The following is a 20,037-nucleotide window of genomic DNA, read 5'->3' as shown; positions in this document are numbered from 1 at the left end:
CCAATTCAGACGAAGCTGACAATTGTCATCGATTGCAAATTAAAAGTAGCACCATCGTTGGTCTATCGTTGTTGGCGCACATCGAGAACGAAAATGTCGGAAAACGGGATCGACTTTAACGTCGGGGTCATATTACCAGCTGGTGGAACAGGGGAAAGAATGGGTTTACACCAGCCTAAACAATATAGTGTTATCTGGGATCAACCATTGATGTATTATACAGTCGAAGGATTCCACAGGTATGAGCCATGACTACATAGTACATGGTAAACTTCGGGCGTCCACGCGAGACGAACCTGTCTCATTATGTGATCCCGTCGGTCATATACCGGTAATATGATCATTTAGAAATGAAATGAAATGGCCGGGTTTAACGTTCCACTGTTCTGCTCTGACTGGGCTAATGAAGATGGACATATGCCATACAGTTTCCTATGAGGGAAATTTGCCTGGACAGCAGCGCTACGGCGTACTCTTATATTCAATTCCAACTGCACGCCAATGTACACGGGACCTCGTTTTTATACGCCCACATTGAAATGTGATCGTATTGTTGTCGCCCCCGGATTGTGGACGCTCTAGAGGCTAAAGTTAATATCCGATTGACTTTAAATTTATACACAGTGTTTAAGGTCGTGAGACGGAGAATCCTATTGATTTTCAGCGATTTCCGATAATTACTGCCAGAGTTATGGCCCTTGATCACTTTGAAAAATCTTGTGGCGCTCTAGAGGTTAAAGTTAATATCCGATTGACTTTAAATTTATACACAGTGTTTAAGGTCATGAGACAAAGAAGCCTATTGATTCTCAGCGATTTCCGATAATTACTGCCAGAGTTATGGCCCTTGATCACTTTGATAAATCTTGTAGACTAAAGTTAATATCTGATTGACTTTTTTTTTTATACACAGTGTTTAAGGTTATGAGACGAAAAAGTCTATTCATTTTCAGCGATTTTCGATAATTACTGCAGAGTTATGGCCCTTGATCACTTCAAAAAATCTTGTGGATGCTCTAGAGGCAAAAGTTAATATCCGATTGACTTTAAATTTATACACAGTGTTTAAGGTCATGAGACGAAGAAACCTATGGTTTTTCGCGATTTCCGATAGTTATTGCCAAAGTTATGGCCCTTGATCACTTTGAAAAATCTTGTGGATGCTCTAGAGGTTGAAGTTAATTTATATACAGTGTTTGAGGCCAGGAGATGAAGAATCATATTGATTTTCAACCATTTCGGATAATTACTGCCAAAGTTATGGCCCTTGATCACTTTGAAAAGTCTTGTGACGCTCTAGAGGCTAAAGTTATCATCCGATTGACTTCAGATTGATACACAGAGTTTAAGGTCTTGAGACGAACAAGTATATTGATTTTCAATGACTCTTTATGACTTGAACAGCTAAATCCATGATTTTAAAAGTTTCATATGCTAAACGTTAGCATGGGGCAGAACTTTATAAAAACCAAACAAATTCTAATGTTTTTCTGATAATTACTTAATCAGATGTTACTCTTAATCAGATTTTTTTATGTATTATAAATGTTTGATTACCGAAAAAAGTAAAAATATGTGAAAACTCTTGTTGACTGCCAGGACGATATAGCTGCTGTGGGCGTATGTTTCGTTGCCTGGCAACCTATCTTTTTGTTTTTGAATGACTAGACAACTGTCTTTGTCAAGCCCTGCGTCCCGCACCTCTGAAAAGGGGAAACCATGATTTAGATGACAACTTTTTATAACCCCACAGTGAAATGTGGGCATATTATATCGTAACCCTAATTTCTGTCAGTGTCACTCCGTCCATCGATTTGTCTGCCTGTGCATCAACTGGCTTGTGAATGCAATAGTGGCTACAGTTTTTTTGTTTTTTTTCAAATTAATTGTAAACCATTGTGGTCATGAGAGGACGAACTAGCCTATCTATATTCAGCAATTTGCGACTTTTATTTATACATCGACATGGAAATATGTAATGGTCGTATATGGTCGTATATTGCCGTCGCCTCTGTCCGTCCGTCATCCACAATTTCTTGTGAACACTCTACAGTCTACATTTTCATCTGATTGTTATGAAATTGATATACCGGTATGTTGTTTACATTAGTGAGATGAAGAAGCCTATTTAATTTCAATAATTTTCATAATTTTTTTCTGGAGTTATCGCCCTTGTTTCACTTTGTTGCGCCTTGTGAATGCTCTAATGACAAAAGTTACCATCCGATCTGTCTGAACTTTACACAGATCATTTAAATTAGTGACACGAAGACTCCTATTGAATTTGAGCAATTTCCACTAATCACATCTAGAGTTATCACCCTTGTTTAACATTGTTGAACCCTGTGAACATTCAGAGGACGTAAGTTATCATCTGATCTGTATGAAATTTATATGCATCATTTAAATTAGTGAAACGAAGAATCCTATTGAATTTCAGCATTTTCAAATAATTACTGGGACTTGTAGACTTATGTGTTGAGCCTTGTGAACATTCGAAGGACAAAAGTTATCATCTGATCTGTCCGAAATTTATATGCATCATTTAAATTAGTGAAACAAAGAATCCTATTGAATTTCAGCATTTTCAAATAATTACTTGAAGTGTTATGGCCCTTGTTTAACCTTGTTAAACATTGTGACCGTTCAAATGATGAAAGTTATTATCCGATCTGTATGAAATTTATATGCATTATTTAAATTAGTGAAATCAAGAATCCTATTGAATTTCAACAATTTCTGTTGATTACTTCTAAATTTAAGGCCCTTGTTTTACTTTGTTTAACTTGCGAATGTTCAAATGGCAAAATTTATAATATGCATTATTAGTAAAATGAAAAAGCCGATAAAATTTCAACAATTTTTGTAAAATAATTCCAGAGTAATGGCCTTTGTTTCAGTTTGTAGAACCTTGTGAACCCTCAAACGACAAAAATTATAATCTGATCTGTATGAAATTGTCTTGTAAATAAATGACCTCAATTATCTACAAAAGAATAAATGTGCGACAACCCTTGTCGACCGTTCGGGTGATTTAGCTGCTGTGGGCATATGTTTCGTTGCCTGGCAACCTATCTTATTCTGAAGTTATCCTCCATTTGCCAAAAACCTTGTGAACATATAGAGGCTATAGTTTTTGACAGATTTTTTTCAAATTTGGTGTGAATCATTGTGGTCCATGACTGTTTACACGACTCTCTGATTTTTTCAGATTTGGTACGAAGCATTGGAATCATGAGAGGATGAACCACATCGATATTCATCTTTGCATGACCTCCTGTTCCGGAGTTATACTCACCATTTGCCAATAATCTTGTAAACACGATTTAGGCCACACTATTTCCAAATTTGGTACGAAGCATCGATATTTAGTGTTTAGTGATTTTCTGCCTTTGTTTCCAAAACCTTGTGAACATCGGTAGAGGCTACACTACAGTTTGTTTCAACTTTGTAGTGAAGCATTGGGGTCATGAGAGGATGAATCCCATCGTTATTCAGTATTCCACGTACTTTCGAATTGATTTTCTTTTCAAATTTGGTGTGAAGCGTTGTGGTCAAAGGACAAACTCAATCGTCCTCATCTGTACTATTGCACATGTGACCACAGGAATTATGTTAGTTTCAAAATGACTGAAATAGTATGTTGATAAAGATGTTAACATCCTTTCCTTTCATAATATTATACTTGTTTTCATTGCAGGTTATCATGGATAAAGTATATTATTGTTGTGGTGTCAAAGGATTATGTTCACTGGATGGAAGAATTTGTAACGAAATATAGTTTTTCTAAAGTCCATGTTGCTGTTGGGGCAGACACAAGGCATCGTTCCATTTATAACGGAATAAAGATGGTAGAAACAGGTTATTGTTAAATTCTGGATGAAAAAATAAACCTTTTTTTTAAAATGCACAAGGCAAAGAAACTATAGAATTACAACCTTATAATTAGACGAAGTAATTGTAATAGGATGGATTTAGTTATTTGAGATAATGTCATGCCTCAGTATCACTGGGAAATGGGAGAACATTTAATATTGAGCTTGTGATGAATTGTGCAACTATCTCAGTTGTCTCCTGTTACTCAATCTACTTGACTTTCAGGATGATTGTCATGGGCAGAATTAAAGGATGTCTTAATCAATTGCCCGGCACGCGCTCACATGTTTTCTTCAAGCCCTTACCAATATCTGATGGACCCTGTCTGCTGGAAACAAGCAGCCAGTCTCAGGATGGTAGTGCGATGCCATCCACGCCCTTGGGCAATGGCACTGGTACTCGATGTCATTTTGAATTAATGCAATGGCCTGTTTGCTGTGTTCAGTTTGCAACTTCGGTATATCGTTGAGTCTTTTAAAACCCATATTTTATTCCCCATGTGAACACCACAAAATCATGATTTTTCAACAATCCTATTTTGTCGAATTCACGTCTTTTGAGAGAAATGATCAATTTGGTCTTTCAATCATTTGAAATGCAGATTAACAAAACAAAAAGGTAAAACCAATTTAATAATTCTACTATGAAGTGGATGGTCGTGGACTTTAATCAGTGATATTGTGCATTATTTTCCAGTTTGTCCTAAGCCAGATATTGTTTTGATCCATGATGCTGTGAGGATATTTGCGGAGGAAGAATTGGTGAAACAGATTGCACTTTCAGCTAAATTACATGGGGTATTTAATTTCTGTCGTAGGGCAGTTGAAATTTATTTGTCAAAAAATTAGGAAGCAACTTTTTAAACTTCATTTCAGTAGACTTGTAATTTACAAATGCAATATCAAAGTGACACAAATCCTGTCATAAAGGAGCTAATTATAAACATCTTTGGGAGCAGTGGTGGCTCTGTGAGTAAGATGCTAGCTCACTTACCAGATCTCGGTTTCACTCCCGGTGTCGGCCAAGAAAGTTCTTCAGGATTTTCCAGAGCGGTGCAGGGCAGGGGCCTGAAAAGAACAGTGTCTAGTCATTCAGATGAAATGAAAAACCAACATCCTGTGTATTCATTATTGGCGTGCACTAAAAAGAACCCTTGACCGTTGGAATTTGAAATATAAGTAGGCTATTTTGCTGGTATCCAGGCAATATTTCCCTCATAGCACCATAGCATAAGCTTGTCTTCATTAGCCCAATCGATGCAGAGAAGTAAGACATTAACCCCTTTTCATTTCATTTATACACATCTTTGATTTGGGTCATAATAAAGGGTTAAATTGAGTTGATCTGATTTTTTATTTATTTGAGTGTCAGGATAAGCTTTGTACTATTATAACTGGATTTTAAAATATAAGTGTAATATTTGATTTATAGTTTAATTTTTGACTTTAAGCTATCAAAAGTTGAACACAAAATGTCAAGATTGGCTTTATCTACAGACATAAGTTTTTAAATATAGACAATATTGTCAATTCACCATAGAAATTTTATTTTGACTCAATCTTAAGTCACTTTTGGAGAATAAGTGAAGCAAGAAGAAGCTCTGAATGTCTCACCCTTTTGAAGGCACAAAACACGTCATAGATGGATCGAGACAGTCAATTAATATTGATATCTTGTTAATCTATATTTTATTGCTGTTATAAGAATACTGAATACATGTAGGTCATTAAAGTGGTTAAAATTTAAATTATAAAGTTACCCAACCATGGAGATCATAATAGTCTTTAGTGGAGAAAGAGAGTAAATTAGATCAGAAGGATTATGAATGAACTGCTAATTGCATTATTATACCTTCCTGAATCAACAAAATATTATGCTTTGTTTATCACTGTGCAGCTGAATCTCACCTGCCTTGTTATTAATTATTCATTTAATGGACTTCAGCTTTTATGCCATAAGATCAATAACTGTTAGGTACATGTATTCATGTTGATATTGTATTGGCTGTTTAAATGAAAATCATGTATATAGAGGATAATGCTTACTATATTATATATAAATGTATTTTGTAGGCAGCTGGTGTAACTAGACCGTTGGTGTCTACAGTAGTTGCTGTTGGTCCAGACAAACATCTAGCTAAATCATTAGATAGAAGTTTATATAGATGTAGTGAAATGCCACAAGCTTTCCAATATAACCTCATTACAAATGCATATAATAAGGTATGGTGACCCAATATACCAGCAGATAAACAAAGAATACAGCATTTTAGAGATGATGTTCTTTTATGTTGCTCCTTCATAGGGCTGTAGGATATTCTCGATATAGTCATTTTAGCGATATGGTATTTTCAGACCCAACAACGATATCATGTGGCCAAAAATCATCGATATAGTGTTTTATCAAATATCCCCAAAAACTTCAAATATCAGAAAAAAAATCATAAAAATAGATAATAAATACACTAGACAGCAGTGGAAATTAGCCAACGGCAATAAACTACAATAAAACTAATGTTTTAAGAATCGTTAGATGTTGAAAACCCTTGCGCAGTGTCCTCAGCCGTTTTTCACTGCATGGTGTATGCGTTACTTTTACTTTTTTTTTTAGTCGACAATAAATTATCAGTTGTTACTACATGCAAAGCTTAGGCCTACTAAACGCCTGGAATTTACCACTACCGTGGCTAATTACCAGGCTATAAATAGGTTGTCATATTTTTAAAAAAACAAATATTTTTAGAAAACGCTACGAAACCTAATTTCTGAAAGCAAGAATAAAACGATCTAAAAATAGATTACTGTCACTGTTAGGCCAACCGCAGCCAATCGAATGCTTGAATGAAAGATAGTCCGGATCATTTAGTATTTGTTAAACTGTTTGAACTTACAATACAAGACTTGAAGACCGCATCTACTTACTTCCACTGCACGTGATATTTGAGAATTTTCTTACACAAGGTCACGAGCAGACGCTTTTTAAACATCAGCGGTTGTATTTAATTTAATTATATGTACAGGCATAAGTAATGTCTCCTGTTATTGTGTTAAAAAGCATTGAAACGATTTTATCCAAAAAGGATGTTGTTTTGTTCATTTTGATAAATCTATATTATAAAAAAAGCAAAGTTTAAAGTGTATGAATAAAGCAATTCTTACCCACAATTCTTACTCACACTGTAGTCAGCTTTAATGCATTTATATTTAGTTTATTTAATAGCAAAGTGACATTATTATTAAATATTGCGATATTTAACTATATCGTTAAAACAAATGCCAATATCGATATCGTGCCTTTTTGCAATATCGTACAGCCCTACTCCTTCACATGATTTCAATGTCATGTTAGTACAGCATTTTAGAAATTCAATTAAACTTATTTTACCAGATAAAGCTTTAATATGAGAAACACAAATATACTGGATAAGTATTGACTTATCTTTAATTTAGTATATTGCTGTGGCTCTTTAGAAAGAAAATATAAATTGGATATGAAAGGTGCATCAGTCACAAGGAAGAAAATATAAACTTGATATGAAAGGCACAACACTTTATCAGTCATCAACTTACCTTGTCCCAACTAAATAACTTTCTGTCATAATATTTTGATTGATTATGAAATTTTTTGAAAATGGTATACAATGCAAATATCTTTTTCATACTAAGTGTACTGAAGATGATTTTTTATATGGAACAGAATGTTTGCTACTCGCTTTGAAATATTCCAATGTAAAAGCTCACATAATCGAAGGAAATGCTTCTTTATGGAAGGTAAATAAAACTAATTCTTATACGCCCACATTGAAATGTGGTTGTATATTGTCGTCGCCCAAGTCCGGCCGTCGGTCCGGCGACCCCAATTGCTTGTGGGTGCTCTAGAGACTAAAGTTAATATTCGATTGACTTAAATTTATACACAGGGTTGAAGGTCATGAGATGAAGAAGCCTAATGATCTCAGCGATTTCCAATAATTACTGCTAGAGTTATGGCCCTTGATAACTTTGAAAAATCTTGCGGACGCTCTAGAGGCTAAAGTTAATATCTGATTGACTTTAGATTTATACACACGGTATTTAAGGTCATGAGACAAAGAAGCCCAGTGATTTTCAATGATTTCCGATAATTACTACCAGAGTTATGACCCTTGATCACTTTGAAAAATCTTGTGGACGCTCTAGAGGCTAAAGTTAATATCCGATTGACTGTAAATTTATACATGGTGTTTAAGTCCGTGAGACGAAAAAGCCCAGTGATTTTCACTGATTTCCAATAATTGCTATCAGAGTTATGGCCCTTGATCACTTTTAAAAATCTTGTGGACACTCTAGAGCCTAATGTTAATATCTGATTGTCTTGAAATTTATACACAGTGTTTACAGTCACGAGACGAAGACGTCTGTTGATTTTCAACGATTTCTGATAATTACTGCTAGAGTTATGGCCCTTGATCACTTTGAAATATCTTGTGGATGCTTTAGAGGCTAAAGTTAATATCTGACTGACTTTTATACACAGTGTTTAAGATCTTGAGACAAAGAAGCCTAGTGATTTTCAATGATTTCCGATAATTACTACCAGAGTTATGGCCCTTGATCACTTTGAAAAAATCTTGTTGATGCTCTAGAGACCAAAGTTATCATCCGATTGACTTTAGATTGATAAACACAGTTTAAGGTCTTGAGACGAACAAGTATATTGATTTTCAATGAATTTTGATAACTTGAATGTTTCGTATACTAAACGTTAGCATGGGGCAGAACTAATAGCCAAACAAATTCTAATGATTTTCTGATAATTACTTAATGGGTAATCAGATTTTAGTGTATTATAAATATAAATGTTTCATAGAAAAAATATGCGACAACTCTTGTTGACTGTTTAGTTGCCTGGCAACCGAACTTTCAATTTTACTGAGAAAATGTGTATATTTGTATGAAATTTATAAACATCATTTAGATAATGAAACGAAGAAGCCTATGGAATTTCAGCAATTTTTGTTAATTAATTCTAGAGTTATGTCCTTTGATTCATAGGAGTAGGGTCGTTTGCCCAACCTCGTGGGTTATTCTAGAAAAAGCAATGTTTTAGCATTTTTTTTTTCTTGTCTGCAATATCACCTCGGTGGAAGCGGACGTAAAATACAACTAACAAACAACAACATTTTTTTTCAAGGTTTATTTTACTACCAAATCATGTTCAGAGTAATTTTAGCCAAATTATGTATGTGATCTTTTTAAGTTATTCATTTGGCATAAATGAATACGCTCAGCCTCTGTGGTCCTCACTGTACAGCTGCGGTGGCCACAAACTCAACAAAAGTCTTAAGTAGACTGTCACTTTTAAAATGTTGAATGTCGGCGAGGCAGGGTCACAACTTAGTGAACGTTTAGGGGTGTCACAATCAGAACGATATTTGGGGACGGGTTGTTTCTGAGGCAAAATTTGTTACTGAAGACAATTCTGAGACTATGTCACTTCTGTGACGTCATTTTCGGTTGGGGTTCTGTCCGATTTCCAAAATGGCTGCCAAAATTTAATGACAAATGAACTTCTAGTTAAGATGGTTGAATATCACGTAAGGTAAGGCTTGAGAAATATCATATATAGGATTTTCGTAGCCATTGAATTTAAATTTGATCTCTAAAATTAATTCCCCCAAATCCAAGATGGCGGAAATGCAAAATGGTAGCAAAAATTAGCCTAAAATATTTGATGCTACGGATAATCATCATTTTACTGTTTGATATGACTTGTACTATGCCATTTAAAGGGTTTTCAGTGTCACTGAACTTAAATATAACCTCTAAAATAAGAGTTTTCAAAATCCAAGATAGCTAAAATCCAAGATGACGCTACGACTTTCCTTAAAATGAACGATTTTTCAGATAATCATCATTTTTATACGCCCACATGTTGTATCTTGTGAATGTTCTAACACCAAAAATTAACATCCGATCTTTGTGAAATTTATATGCATTATTTAAATTAGTTAAACAAAGAAGCCTATCGAATCTCAGCAATTTCCGTTAATTACCTCTCGAGTTATGGCCCTTAGATCACTTTGTTGAACCTTGCGAACACTCTAACGCCAAAAGTTATCAGCTGATGTGTATGAAATTTATATGCATCATTAAGATTAGTGAAACCACGAAGCCTATTGAATTTCAGTAAATTACAATAATTACTTCTCAGTTGTGGCCCTTGTTGCACTTTTTTCAACTTTGTTAATGCTCGATTGATGAAAGTTATCATCAGATATGTATGAAATTTATATGCATCATTTAAATATGTGAAACGAAGGACTATTGAATTTCAGCAATTTCCGTCAATTATTTCTAGAGTTATGGCCCTTGTTTTACTTTGTGAACCTGTCTCATAACAAACTGTCTAGTCCTTCGGATAGCACTAAAAACCAAGTTCCTGTGTGCGCGTTGGCGTGCTCACAAAAGAACACTTGAAATATGAGTAGGCCGTAACGCTGCTGTCTGGGCAAATTTTCCTCATAGCGCACTGCATGGTAAATAGCCATCTTCATTGACTTAGTACAGAACAGTAGGACATTAAGCCACATTGCATTTCATTTCTCCTCTAGAAATGGTAATGTGATCCATTTTTACTTTGAATACACATCTTGATTAGCCCAGTCGGAGCAGAACAGTAGGACGCCAAACCCCATTTCATTTCATTTGAAGATTTTGTCTCACAACCTTCTGTCAGAGTGTAATATATGTATTTCACAACAAGTTCTAATTACAAGTTCAAATAATAATTACAGAGATAATTAACTTTTTGATGAAATGTTAAGAATGACACACGTTACCATAGAAAGTAACATTTACATACAGTTTTTCTAAAACATTTTGCACCCATTTTTAGAGACACCCCCCAACATAGTGTGGGAACCCCTAACAGACACCCAACAGACAAAGGATTAAGTCAGCCAATCAAGGCAGTTTAAGTAGTTAATCAAGGTAGGTGTATAGACGGTATAACACGATAAATACGTCGATCACTTAATTACCTAATCAATTTAGCCTATCAACGATAATCTGGTTGAGTGGTAGTTATACACTATATTAATTTTGGAATTTGAATATTATTCACCATGTCTTGATGTCTGATTGGGCATATTCCTGGTTGGACAATTTAGGACGTTTGGAAAATAGCGTTGGGCATGCCCGGAATATACGGGCGAAATCCCATCACTAATCAGGACCCCTATATAGCCCGCTCCTGGTATCTTTATAGACCGATAGTAACCCACAAGTTTATTTAAGAAAATACACATTTAAACAACATTTAAATATGGCCTAACACATGTAGCATTTTCCGCTGGAACTAAAAATAAATTATTTTTTTGGAATTTCCAATGAAATGGAAAGGTTTGTTCCGCACAAGAATTAGCTTAGAAGGGACAAATACAATTTGTAGAACCAGATATTAGATGTTAGTGAACCCATTTGTTTCCAGGACACATGTTTCACACAAAATCTTTTCTATCCAGACAGACCTGCATAATAAACTATCTGCATACAAAGTTTATTAAAATATACATTTAAACACCATTTAATATGGTCTACCACCTGTAGGACTCTCCCTTTAACTTTAAAATAAATTGTTTATTGGAATTTTCGATTAAACATCAACTTCCTTGTAGCTGGAAAATACTCGACTAATATACCAGTTGATAATTTGTAACACATTTAACACCATATCTTTCTATGCGAATTAACAATAAATTGTTCATTGGATAAAACGGAAACATTTTTATACCTGTTAAATAATATTCCAATTAATTTATATGATAAGTTAAGATCTACCATGAAATATGGTAATTTGCAACACGTTTTAACACCATATCTTTCTACACGACCTAACAATAAATTGTTCATTGTATAATGGTGTGATAGTCTGCCAATCGCTAATATAATTAATGTTTCTTGAATTAACCACTTTAAGATCAACTGACTGGTAAGTCATTAACCTGTCATCACTTTTCAAGTTGTCATTGGTTAACAAGGTTAATCCCATCTATTGTGTTTGTTGATTTATTATATTGTTTAATCCTTAATACCTTGTTCATCTATCGATATGTAAGTTTTAATTACAACATTTACTTTTATCTGATTTTCCTTAAATATAACAAAATTAGTACATTGAATGCAGTCACTAGTTAGTATACCTTACTAAGTGCAGTAACTGGCCTGTCAATACTGTATGACGATATATGTATATTTTTGTTCCGGTATATTAATAAAATGAAGAATCAATTGAAGTCTGTTATTAGGGATGGGATCAAATATATCAAAATGATGTGCAAAATTTTGACCTAGCACTTTTTTTCCGTCGGGGATTGGCCATTTTCCAAAATGGCGGCCATTTTCAGGTGAATTTCGATTTTTTTTCACAATATTGTATTAGAAACACTTCGAATAGGCCTTTAAGGGTGTCCTTCTTAGGGTTTTCGGGGTCGAAAAATATGAATACAATATAATTTTTCATTTTCGAAAATGTTTATAGCCCAAGGACGACAACTGCATGTCTCGACCCCCAGGGGCAGAACCATGCCCAATTTTTGTGTTTATCATTTACAGGCCGCAATTCTGAATTGATCAGCTTGGTACTTGGCATATGTATTCCTTATAGTCTAAGGGCAGCAACTACATAATATTGGTCCATGTCCAACCCTCAGGGGAAGAGCCACACCCAATTTTTGTGTTTTTTGTCTACATGCTGGAATTCTAAATGGATCATCTTGGAAATTGGCATATTTATTCCTTATACCATAATGATAGCAACTATTTATTTTGGTGCATGTTCCAACCCCCAGGGGTGTGGTAACACACCCACTTTATTGTTAAATTTTATCTGTAAATACTCTTCAGGTTACAATAATTAAAAGATTTTGTTCAAATTCAGCATAACAATCATGCACAGGGTGGTACCTATTTATAATGTGCCATATTCAACCCCCAGGGGCAGAGCCACGCACAATATTTGTATTTATCGTCTACAGACTGTAATTCTGAATGGATCATCTTGGACCTTTGCATATTTACCGTAAAGACAGCAACTATTTACACCCACTTTTTTGTTAATATTTTGTCTGTAAATTTGGCAAAACAAACCCAACGCCTAGCCTTCTTCGCCCCTTGTCATATTACAGCCATTTCATATTTCATTCTCTTCATTTTAAAAAGTACCATATCAATCAAAGCAGGAATGTGGACGTATATTGCAACTTTAGCGATGCTCTTGTTGAACTTGTGAACGTTTGAATGACAAGAGTTATAATCCAATCGGTATGAAATTTATATGCATTATTTGAATTATTAAAATGAAAAAGCCTGTCGGATTTCAATAATTTTGTAAATTACTTCCAGAGTTAAAGCTGTGGTTTCAGTTTGTAGAACCTTGTGAATCCTCAAATGACGAAAATTATAATCTGATCTGTATGAAATTGTCTTGTAAATAAATGTCACCAATTATCTATAAAAGAATAAATATGCGACAACCCCTGTCAACTGCTCGGACAATTTAGCTGCTGTGGGCGTACTTGCATTGCCTGGCAACCTATCTTTTAATCCTGTGAACGCTCAAACATCAAAAGTTATCATCAGATCTGTATGAAATTTATATGTATCATTTAAATTAGTGAAACGAAGAAGCCTATTGAATTTCAGTAATTTCCATTAATTACTTCCTGGGTTAAAGAGAGAGAGACAAATGGGGTTTAACGTCCACTCGACACAAACTAGGTCATTTCGGGACTAACATATGGTTTTAGCAGTGGGAGGAAACCGGAGGCCCGGAGAAAACCCACGAGGTTGGACAGGTGACCCTACTCCTTGTCACGTACACTTCCTGGGTTAAGGCCCTTGTTTCAGTTTGTAGAAACTTGTGACACCCCAAAAAACAAAATTATAATCTAATCTGTATGAAATTGTCTTGTAAATGCCCCCCCCCCACCACATTACCTGCAAAAGAAAAAATATGCTACAAGCCTCGTCGACCGCTGGACGATTCAGCTGCTGTTTCCTTGCCTTTCAACCTATCTTTAATGTAATTTTTCTTATGATCCGGTAATTATGAATACATGATTGATTTAAACTAAATCAATTATAGAAAGAAATTAATATTGATTTTTGTATACAAAACCATAATAATCAATTGTTTATCATTGATTATTGTGAATACAAAAATGAATTTATTTATGTATTATGAATATCGCTATTACTGATTATTGTGAATAGAAACATGAATAATTTTATATCTTTATAAAAATCAATTATGTCGTTAAGTATTGCTGATATAAAAAAAAAGTGCAATTGGAAGGCCAGATAGAACTTGTTAACATGTGGCCAAGTGAAACAAGATTAAAATTTATAAAGATCTCCTTTTATACCAGAGGCGCTTCACAAATATTATTCCATTAATGTACATAATGAATCATGCCTACTCAGAGTGACATGGCTGGAAATTATAAACTTATTAGTTTTAAAGATCATTTTAAAATTTTTTTTAGATTAGTAGTACGCTTAAGTCTAGCTGAAATAATTTATTGTCATTACCAGTAATTGTTCTTTAATTAAATCAGTTGTTAAATATGAATATTTATTTAGAAATTCTAATAATTTAATGGACAATATTGGTGTCAGTCATTATCACATATGTGATAGAACTGGTTCAACATGTTCCAAATATAATTTTAACACAGAGATCATTGCTAGAATAGATACGTACTGAAAATTTAAAAAAAACGTAAGTGACGAAAGCAAAAGGAAAACACACGTTATCCTCTATATAACTGATTGAAATCTTCATTATGCATCTATCGTAGCAATGATCTCTGTGTTAAAATAATATTTGGAATGTGTTTAACCATATGTGATAATGACTGACACCAATATTCTCTTGAAATAGTGCCCTGTCCTGTACACCAACACCATTTTAGTTAGCAACTAATTCAAGAAACTAAGTTTTCAAACTCTGTATTTGAGAAATATGGTGTTTTGTAGGATACAGTAATCTGTAGATGGCTATAGCAGGTTGGTTTCATTTGATGCAAAGATTGGAAATGATTTCTTTGGTGAATTATAATAACAATATACTGGAACAAAATCTCATCACTATTTTTCTGTATTATTTAAGGTTACCCATAAAAGAGATTTATATGCAGCAGAAGGTATACTAAAAGGTCAGTATTTTATGTCAATTCCACAGAAAACTATTGAATAATACATGAAGTATTCTGAATATTAAATTATAGTCATAATTTCAAAGGATGTCACAACTTCAAGGGTGGGTTGACCAAACAACTCATCCACAATTGAACTGAGCATATCAAGTATGTCGCTGTTGTTACTTGGGTAGCTGATCTGGATGACCACCGAAGAACAGGAATGTTGGTATATGTAAGCTGTGTTCGGTCGGGAATGTCATGTTAAACACAATGTTGCTTTAGTTACAATATGGAATGAAGTGAGATGGAATGCTTTCGTGGTAGTAACAAACATAAATTAAGTAGTCTGGATGTGCACAGGACCTGTCCGTCTTGTCTGAGAAATGGACAGATTTGTTGGTGGTAGTGTTACGGATTGTGTTGGGAGTAATCTTGAACCATCACTGACACCAACATCCCTCCATAACATTCAAAGCTATTTGTGATGGTTTCAGCTTTTTTTTCATCTGATTTCATTTTAAATGTGCCATGTTAAAACTTGTAATGCTAATTGCACATTTTTACTATTTCAGAAAAATTAAATATGACATATCTAGTTAATATGAAACATGATACCAAACTATGCTCAATTTTCAAAAAGCATTTCAAAGACAAATATTTAAAGGTAATGTATTGTCTTCCTCCCTATTTCTTCTTTTGGTTTTAACGTTATTACTTTTGTTTTCAAGTGATAGAGAGTAGCCCAGCAAAAATTTCTGTTACTGAAACCTTGTAACACTCCACATGTGAGAGTTTTGGATATTTTTTGTCTCCCGCCTTTCGAAGAAAGCAGGGGACTATTAAAATGGGTCTGTCTGTCTGTCTGTCTGTTGGTCTGTCCGTCCGCCCATCAGTCACACTTTTTGGGACACAATAACTCTCCTTCTAATTGAGCTAGAATGTTCAAACTTGGTGTAGGTGTTTATTAGGTCAATGCCTTGATGGAGTTCGAAGATGAGCATTTTCGGTTTAGGGTAAGCAGAGATAAGCAATTTGATTGGTTGATGCTTTGGGACAGATAACTTTAGTTCTAATTAAGTGAGAGTGATGAAACTTGGTGTATAGTTTCATTAAATCAATACCTTGACTAAGTTCGATAATGAGCATTTTCTGCTCAGGGTAAGCAGAGCGATAAGCAATAACTCACCTTCTAATTGAGCTAGAATGTTCAAACTTGGTGTAGGTGTATGAGCATTTTCGGCTTAGAGTAAGCAGAGATAAGCAGTTTGATTGTTTGATGCTTTGGGACACAATAATTTTAGTTCTAATTAAGTGAAAGTGAGGACACTTGGTGTATAGCTTTATTATATCAATACCTTGACTAAGTTCGATAATGAACATTTTTTGCTGAGGGTAAGCAGAGGAATAAGCAATGTTCAAACTTGGCGTAGGTGTCTATTAGGTGAATGTTTAAACTTGATGTAGATGTTCATTAGGTGAATGTCTTGACTGAGTTCAATGATTAACATTTCGAGCGATTCCATTTGTCGATGGTTTGGGATAAGATAATGTTGATTCTATCTAATAGAGAGTGATGAAACTTAGTAAAAAAAATAAATGTGCGATTAATTAATATGTGTCATCTATTTATTTTGCAATTTCAGCGGGGGACATCTGCTTCACTGTTGACTTGTTCAAACTTGTCTTAAGAAGGAAATGCTATTGAAATTCAGAATTGGCTCTGTTATTGAAATCTTGTAAACACCCTACAGGTCATGGTTTTGGATATCATATTGTCTAACTTATTGCAACTGTCACGAAAACCATGTAGACATTCAAAATCACATCCTGTGCTACTGACAACACTATCTTCTTTTAAAAATTCAATGATCTTATATTTTCTCTAAACATAAAATTAATAATAGGGTCTCAAAACTGGCATTGTACAAGAGGCTATCATATTTTTGTAATCATGGCAGCTGTTCCTAAAAATATTTGAGATTTGAGATCTGTTTGTACAGGTATAATCATATTAGATTTTGAGGACATCTTGTCAATAGATTTCTGGAAGAAGTTGAAAGATTGTTTGGAATTTGTGATAATTAGCAATTCAATTTACAATGATGTGAAATTAAACATTTTTAATTCCTTGCTGAAAGTGATATTGTTTCTGTGAATAAATATGATTTAGCAATGTAAAAATAATTTTGATTCATAAGAGGGTTGGAAGGTAGAGGTTGCAACTACTCTCTGGACATTTTTGATCTGGAGCCGTATAGCACAACAACAGAATTACATACTTCACAGCACATTGTCTGCTTTATTATGTTTACTATGTAACATTATTGCACATATCCCAAGGGCATACTCCTCGGGCAATCAGTAATTTCCAGAAAATATAAATTCAAGGCTGATGGGGAAAAATGCCTTCAGGCTAAATCTCTTATCATTTTCTTTTTTTTTCAGACCATTGTTTCAACTCTAGATAAAGTTGTTTTTGAAAATTCTTTGTTAAATACAATTGTTGATTTTGTGGATAAAGACAGATTATTACAAGATAATATACTAGAGATATATCGAAACATATTCTCAACAACACTTTCTCATATCAAAATGATAGTCCTCATTTGTCAAGTAGAAGCAAATAACGAAATCCTACAGATATTTCCAAAAGTTTCTGAGAAGTGTCGAGACCATGCCAAATATTTGCTACAGAATCACAAGACCATATTGAATGTCATCTTAACAGTAGAAAATGTAAGTGTGATGCATCCATACCAGATCACATCCAAAATGGTATGTTTCTTAAGATTAAGGCAGCGATCAATTTTGCAAATGGTCAATTTTGTTTAAACCATATCTGCAGTCTTATCTTCAAAGAAATATTGATTGGTCAATGTGATATCTGTATATTGACACTCAAATAAAAACTAAAGCTTTATGCTAGTTCTAGATATTTAATGGTACATTTGTATATGGTTTTAGTCTTATAGTTAACATTCACCAGATCCATCCGTTCACCCAAGACTAAAATGTCATACCATTAAATATCCAGTGGGATATAACTTATCAGAAACAGTACACCACTTTAAGTGTAGTGATGTCTAATGCTGATAAGGCTCTTAACTATTGCTGCAGGAATATCCGACAGCTTTCCCTTTTAAACATTTTCATTTTGTATAATTGCAGGAAGAAGAAACTCTTGGCCAGATGTGTGCTGATATAGTATGGAACAGAAGCAAATCTCTAAATGGACAAACTTTCATTTTAAATTGATAATATTTTTTTTTTTTTTTTAAAAAGGGAAAGAATGATATGCATTTACTTAGGAGGACAGAAGTGAACTTTTCAATTTCTGACCTCATGCTAAAACCTGTTAATTCTTATGGTGGCAGTGTGGTTGCCCAGGAAAACAGTAATTCAGTTGGGTTTTTGAGAAAGCCTTCATACTTGTATAGTACTGCTACTACTGCACTCTTTAATCCCAGCTTTCACCCCCGCCCTGACTATTGATAATTATTCATGAACAATTTGAATTATTTATGAATTTTTATACTGCTGTGGATTTAGTAATCCTTTCGCACACAAACTATTATTTTTGGAGTGCTCAGACTCTTTTTAAAACTATTAAAAGGACAGTCATTTACCGACTTCTAACTCTGTTTTTTGAGGCGCCACACCTCCATTCATACGCTTTTGCGACTTTCTTTAGAATTAGGTTAACTAAAAGTTTTGATAATAAAAATACAAAAAATATTAATATTTAAGCATAATAGGGCTAGTCTTATATACACAGGGTGATATGGCAAAGAATAAATGTTTATAGCATTTAACACTGACGGTGAAGTTAAAAAAGAAAAACACAACCATTTTAAAGGTTAATATCACTGCCATATACAAATGTATAATATATGTACAGTACTGACTAACTAGTACTTGGATGTTTATACACCTGCATTGAAATGTCATATATTCTCGCCACCCCCTTCAGCTGGTCCCTCCAAAGCATCCTATTGATTTTAAATGGTTTCCAATAATATTACTGGATCCAAAAAGTAGTTCCTTTTTAATTGACCAATCAAATTCATGTAAAGTGATATCTTCTAAGGAGATATCGCTCAGTAGATTATGAAAGTTATCACACAAGTGATGTCTACTGTAGAATGTGTCATTGGGTGATAAATGTCTCCATAAGTTTTTAGTGTTTTGTAAATGCTCCCATTACCTACAAAAGAATAAATATCGCAGAACCCTTGTAGACTGTTCTGTGGACATGTTTCGCTGCCTGGCAACCCATCGTTCCTATGAATGTCACTGCCTAATGTAAAATGTTTGCCATGTATTGACTAAAAAAAATACTCATTCTTATCTTCAATCTACCTGTTATTTTACTATTTACTGCATGAATTGAGTAGAACAATGATTGTTATCAATATATGTATTTTTCTTTGAACTTTTACATGGTTATATAACTTTAGATTTATATACAGATTTATATTTACATATAATAAAACTTTATATCTACACCTTTAATGTTAAATATCTTATTAATTTACAAACCGTTACAATTAAATCCTTAAAGGCAGATTGATCCTGATGGAGATTGTATGTGATTAGGGTTTAATCTCAATAACCCCAGGGAAATAATCCATTGTTAAGCCCCATTTATATGACGCCAAGAAGTATGGGACGATTGCAGCACCGGGGGGTAGGGGGCAGTGTTTTGTAATGGCTGTCAAAGATTGTTTGGGCGAGCGACTGATTTTAACATTATTTACACTTCTGTCTTTAGCTATCAGTAGAAGCACCCTGTCGGAGTCATGACATTTTCCTCTAAAAATGGCTTAAATTCTATTTCCCACATTCTGCACACAGTTTTTGTTAGGAATTTCTTACCCCATTTGCAAAGCCTTTCGAAAGAGCCATTGAACGTACACAGATAAAAGCGATATATAAAATACAGGTAGTGTGATTAAACCGTTTGTTGCTACTTATTAATT

General features: G+C 34.1%; 1 protein-coding gene across 2 annotated transcripts; it reads left to right on the top strand.

The window, feature by feature from the left end:
- The first annotated feature begins 17 nt into the window (after positions 1-17).
- LOC126820761 (D-ribitol-5-phosphate cytidylyltransferase) lies at positions 18-19,557 on the top strand. 2 transcript variants are annotated; one of them, XM_050548875.2, is made up of 9 exons: positions 18-239; positions 3,701-3,861; positions 4,573-4,673; positions 5,949-6,098; positions 7,542-7,646; positions 15,028-15,073; positions 15,631-15,722; positions 17,504-17,794; positions 18,227-19,557. In XM_050548875.2, the coding sequence occupies exons 1-9, from the start codon at positions 94-96 to the stop codon at positions 18,311-18,313; spliced, it is 1,179 nt and encodes a 392-aa protein (XP_050404832.1). In that variant the 5' UTR covers positions 18-93; the 3' UTR covers positions 18,314-19,557. The 2 variants fall into 2 exon arrangements, with proteins under 2 accessions (XP_050404832.1, XP_050404833.1); XM_050548876.2 differs by lacking the exons at positions 15,631-15,722; positions 17,504-17,794; positions 18,227-19,557 and having other exon boundaries at positions 7,573-7,646.
- The last annotated feature ends 480 nt before the right edge of the window (positions 19,558-20,037 follow it).

This window comes from Patella vulgata, chromosome 5, assembly GCF_932274485.2.
Source record: "Patella vulgata chromosome 5, xgPatVulg1.2, whole genome shotgun sequence".
Classification (NCBI taxonomy): Eukaryota; Metazoa; Mollusca; class Gastropoda; family Patellidae; genus Patella; species Patella vulgata.
Note: the sequence above shows the minus strand (reverse complement) of the source record. Positions and strands in the feature narration are given on the sequence as shown.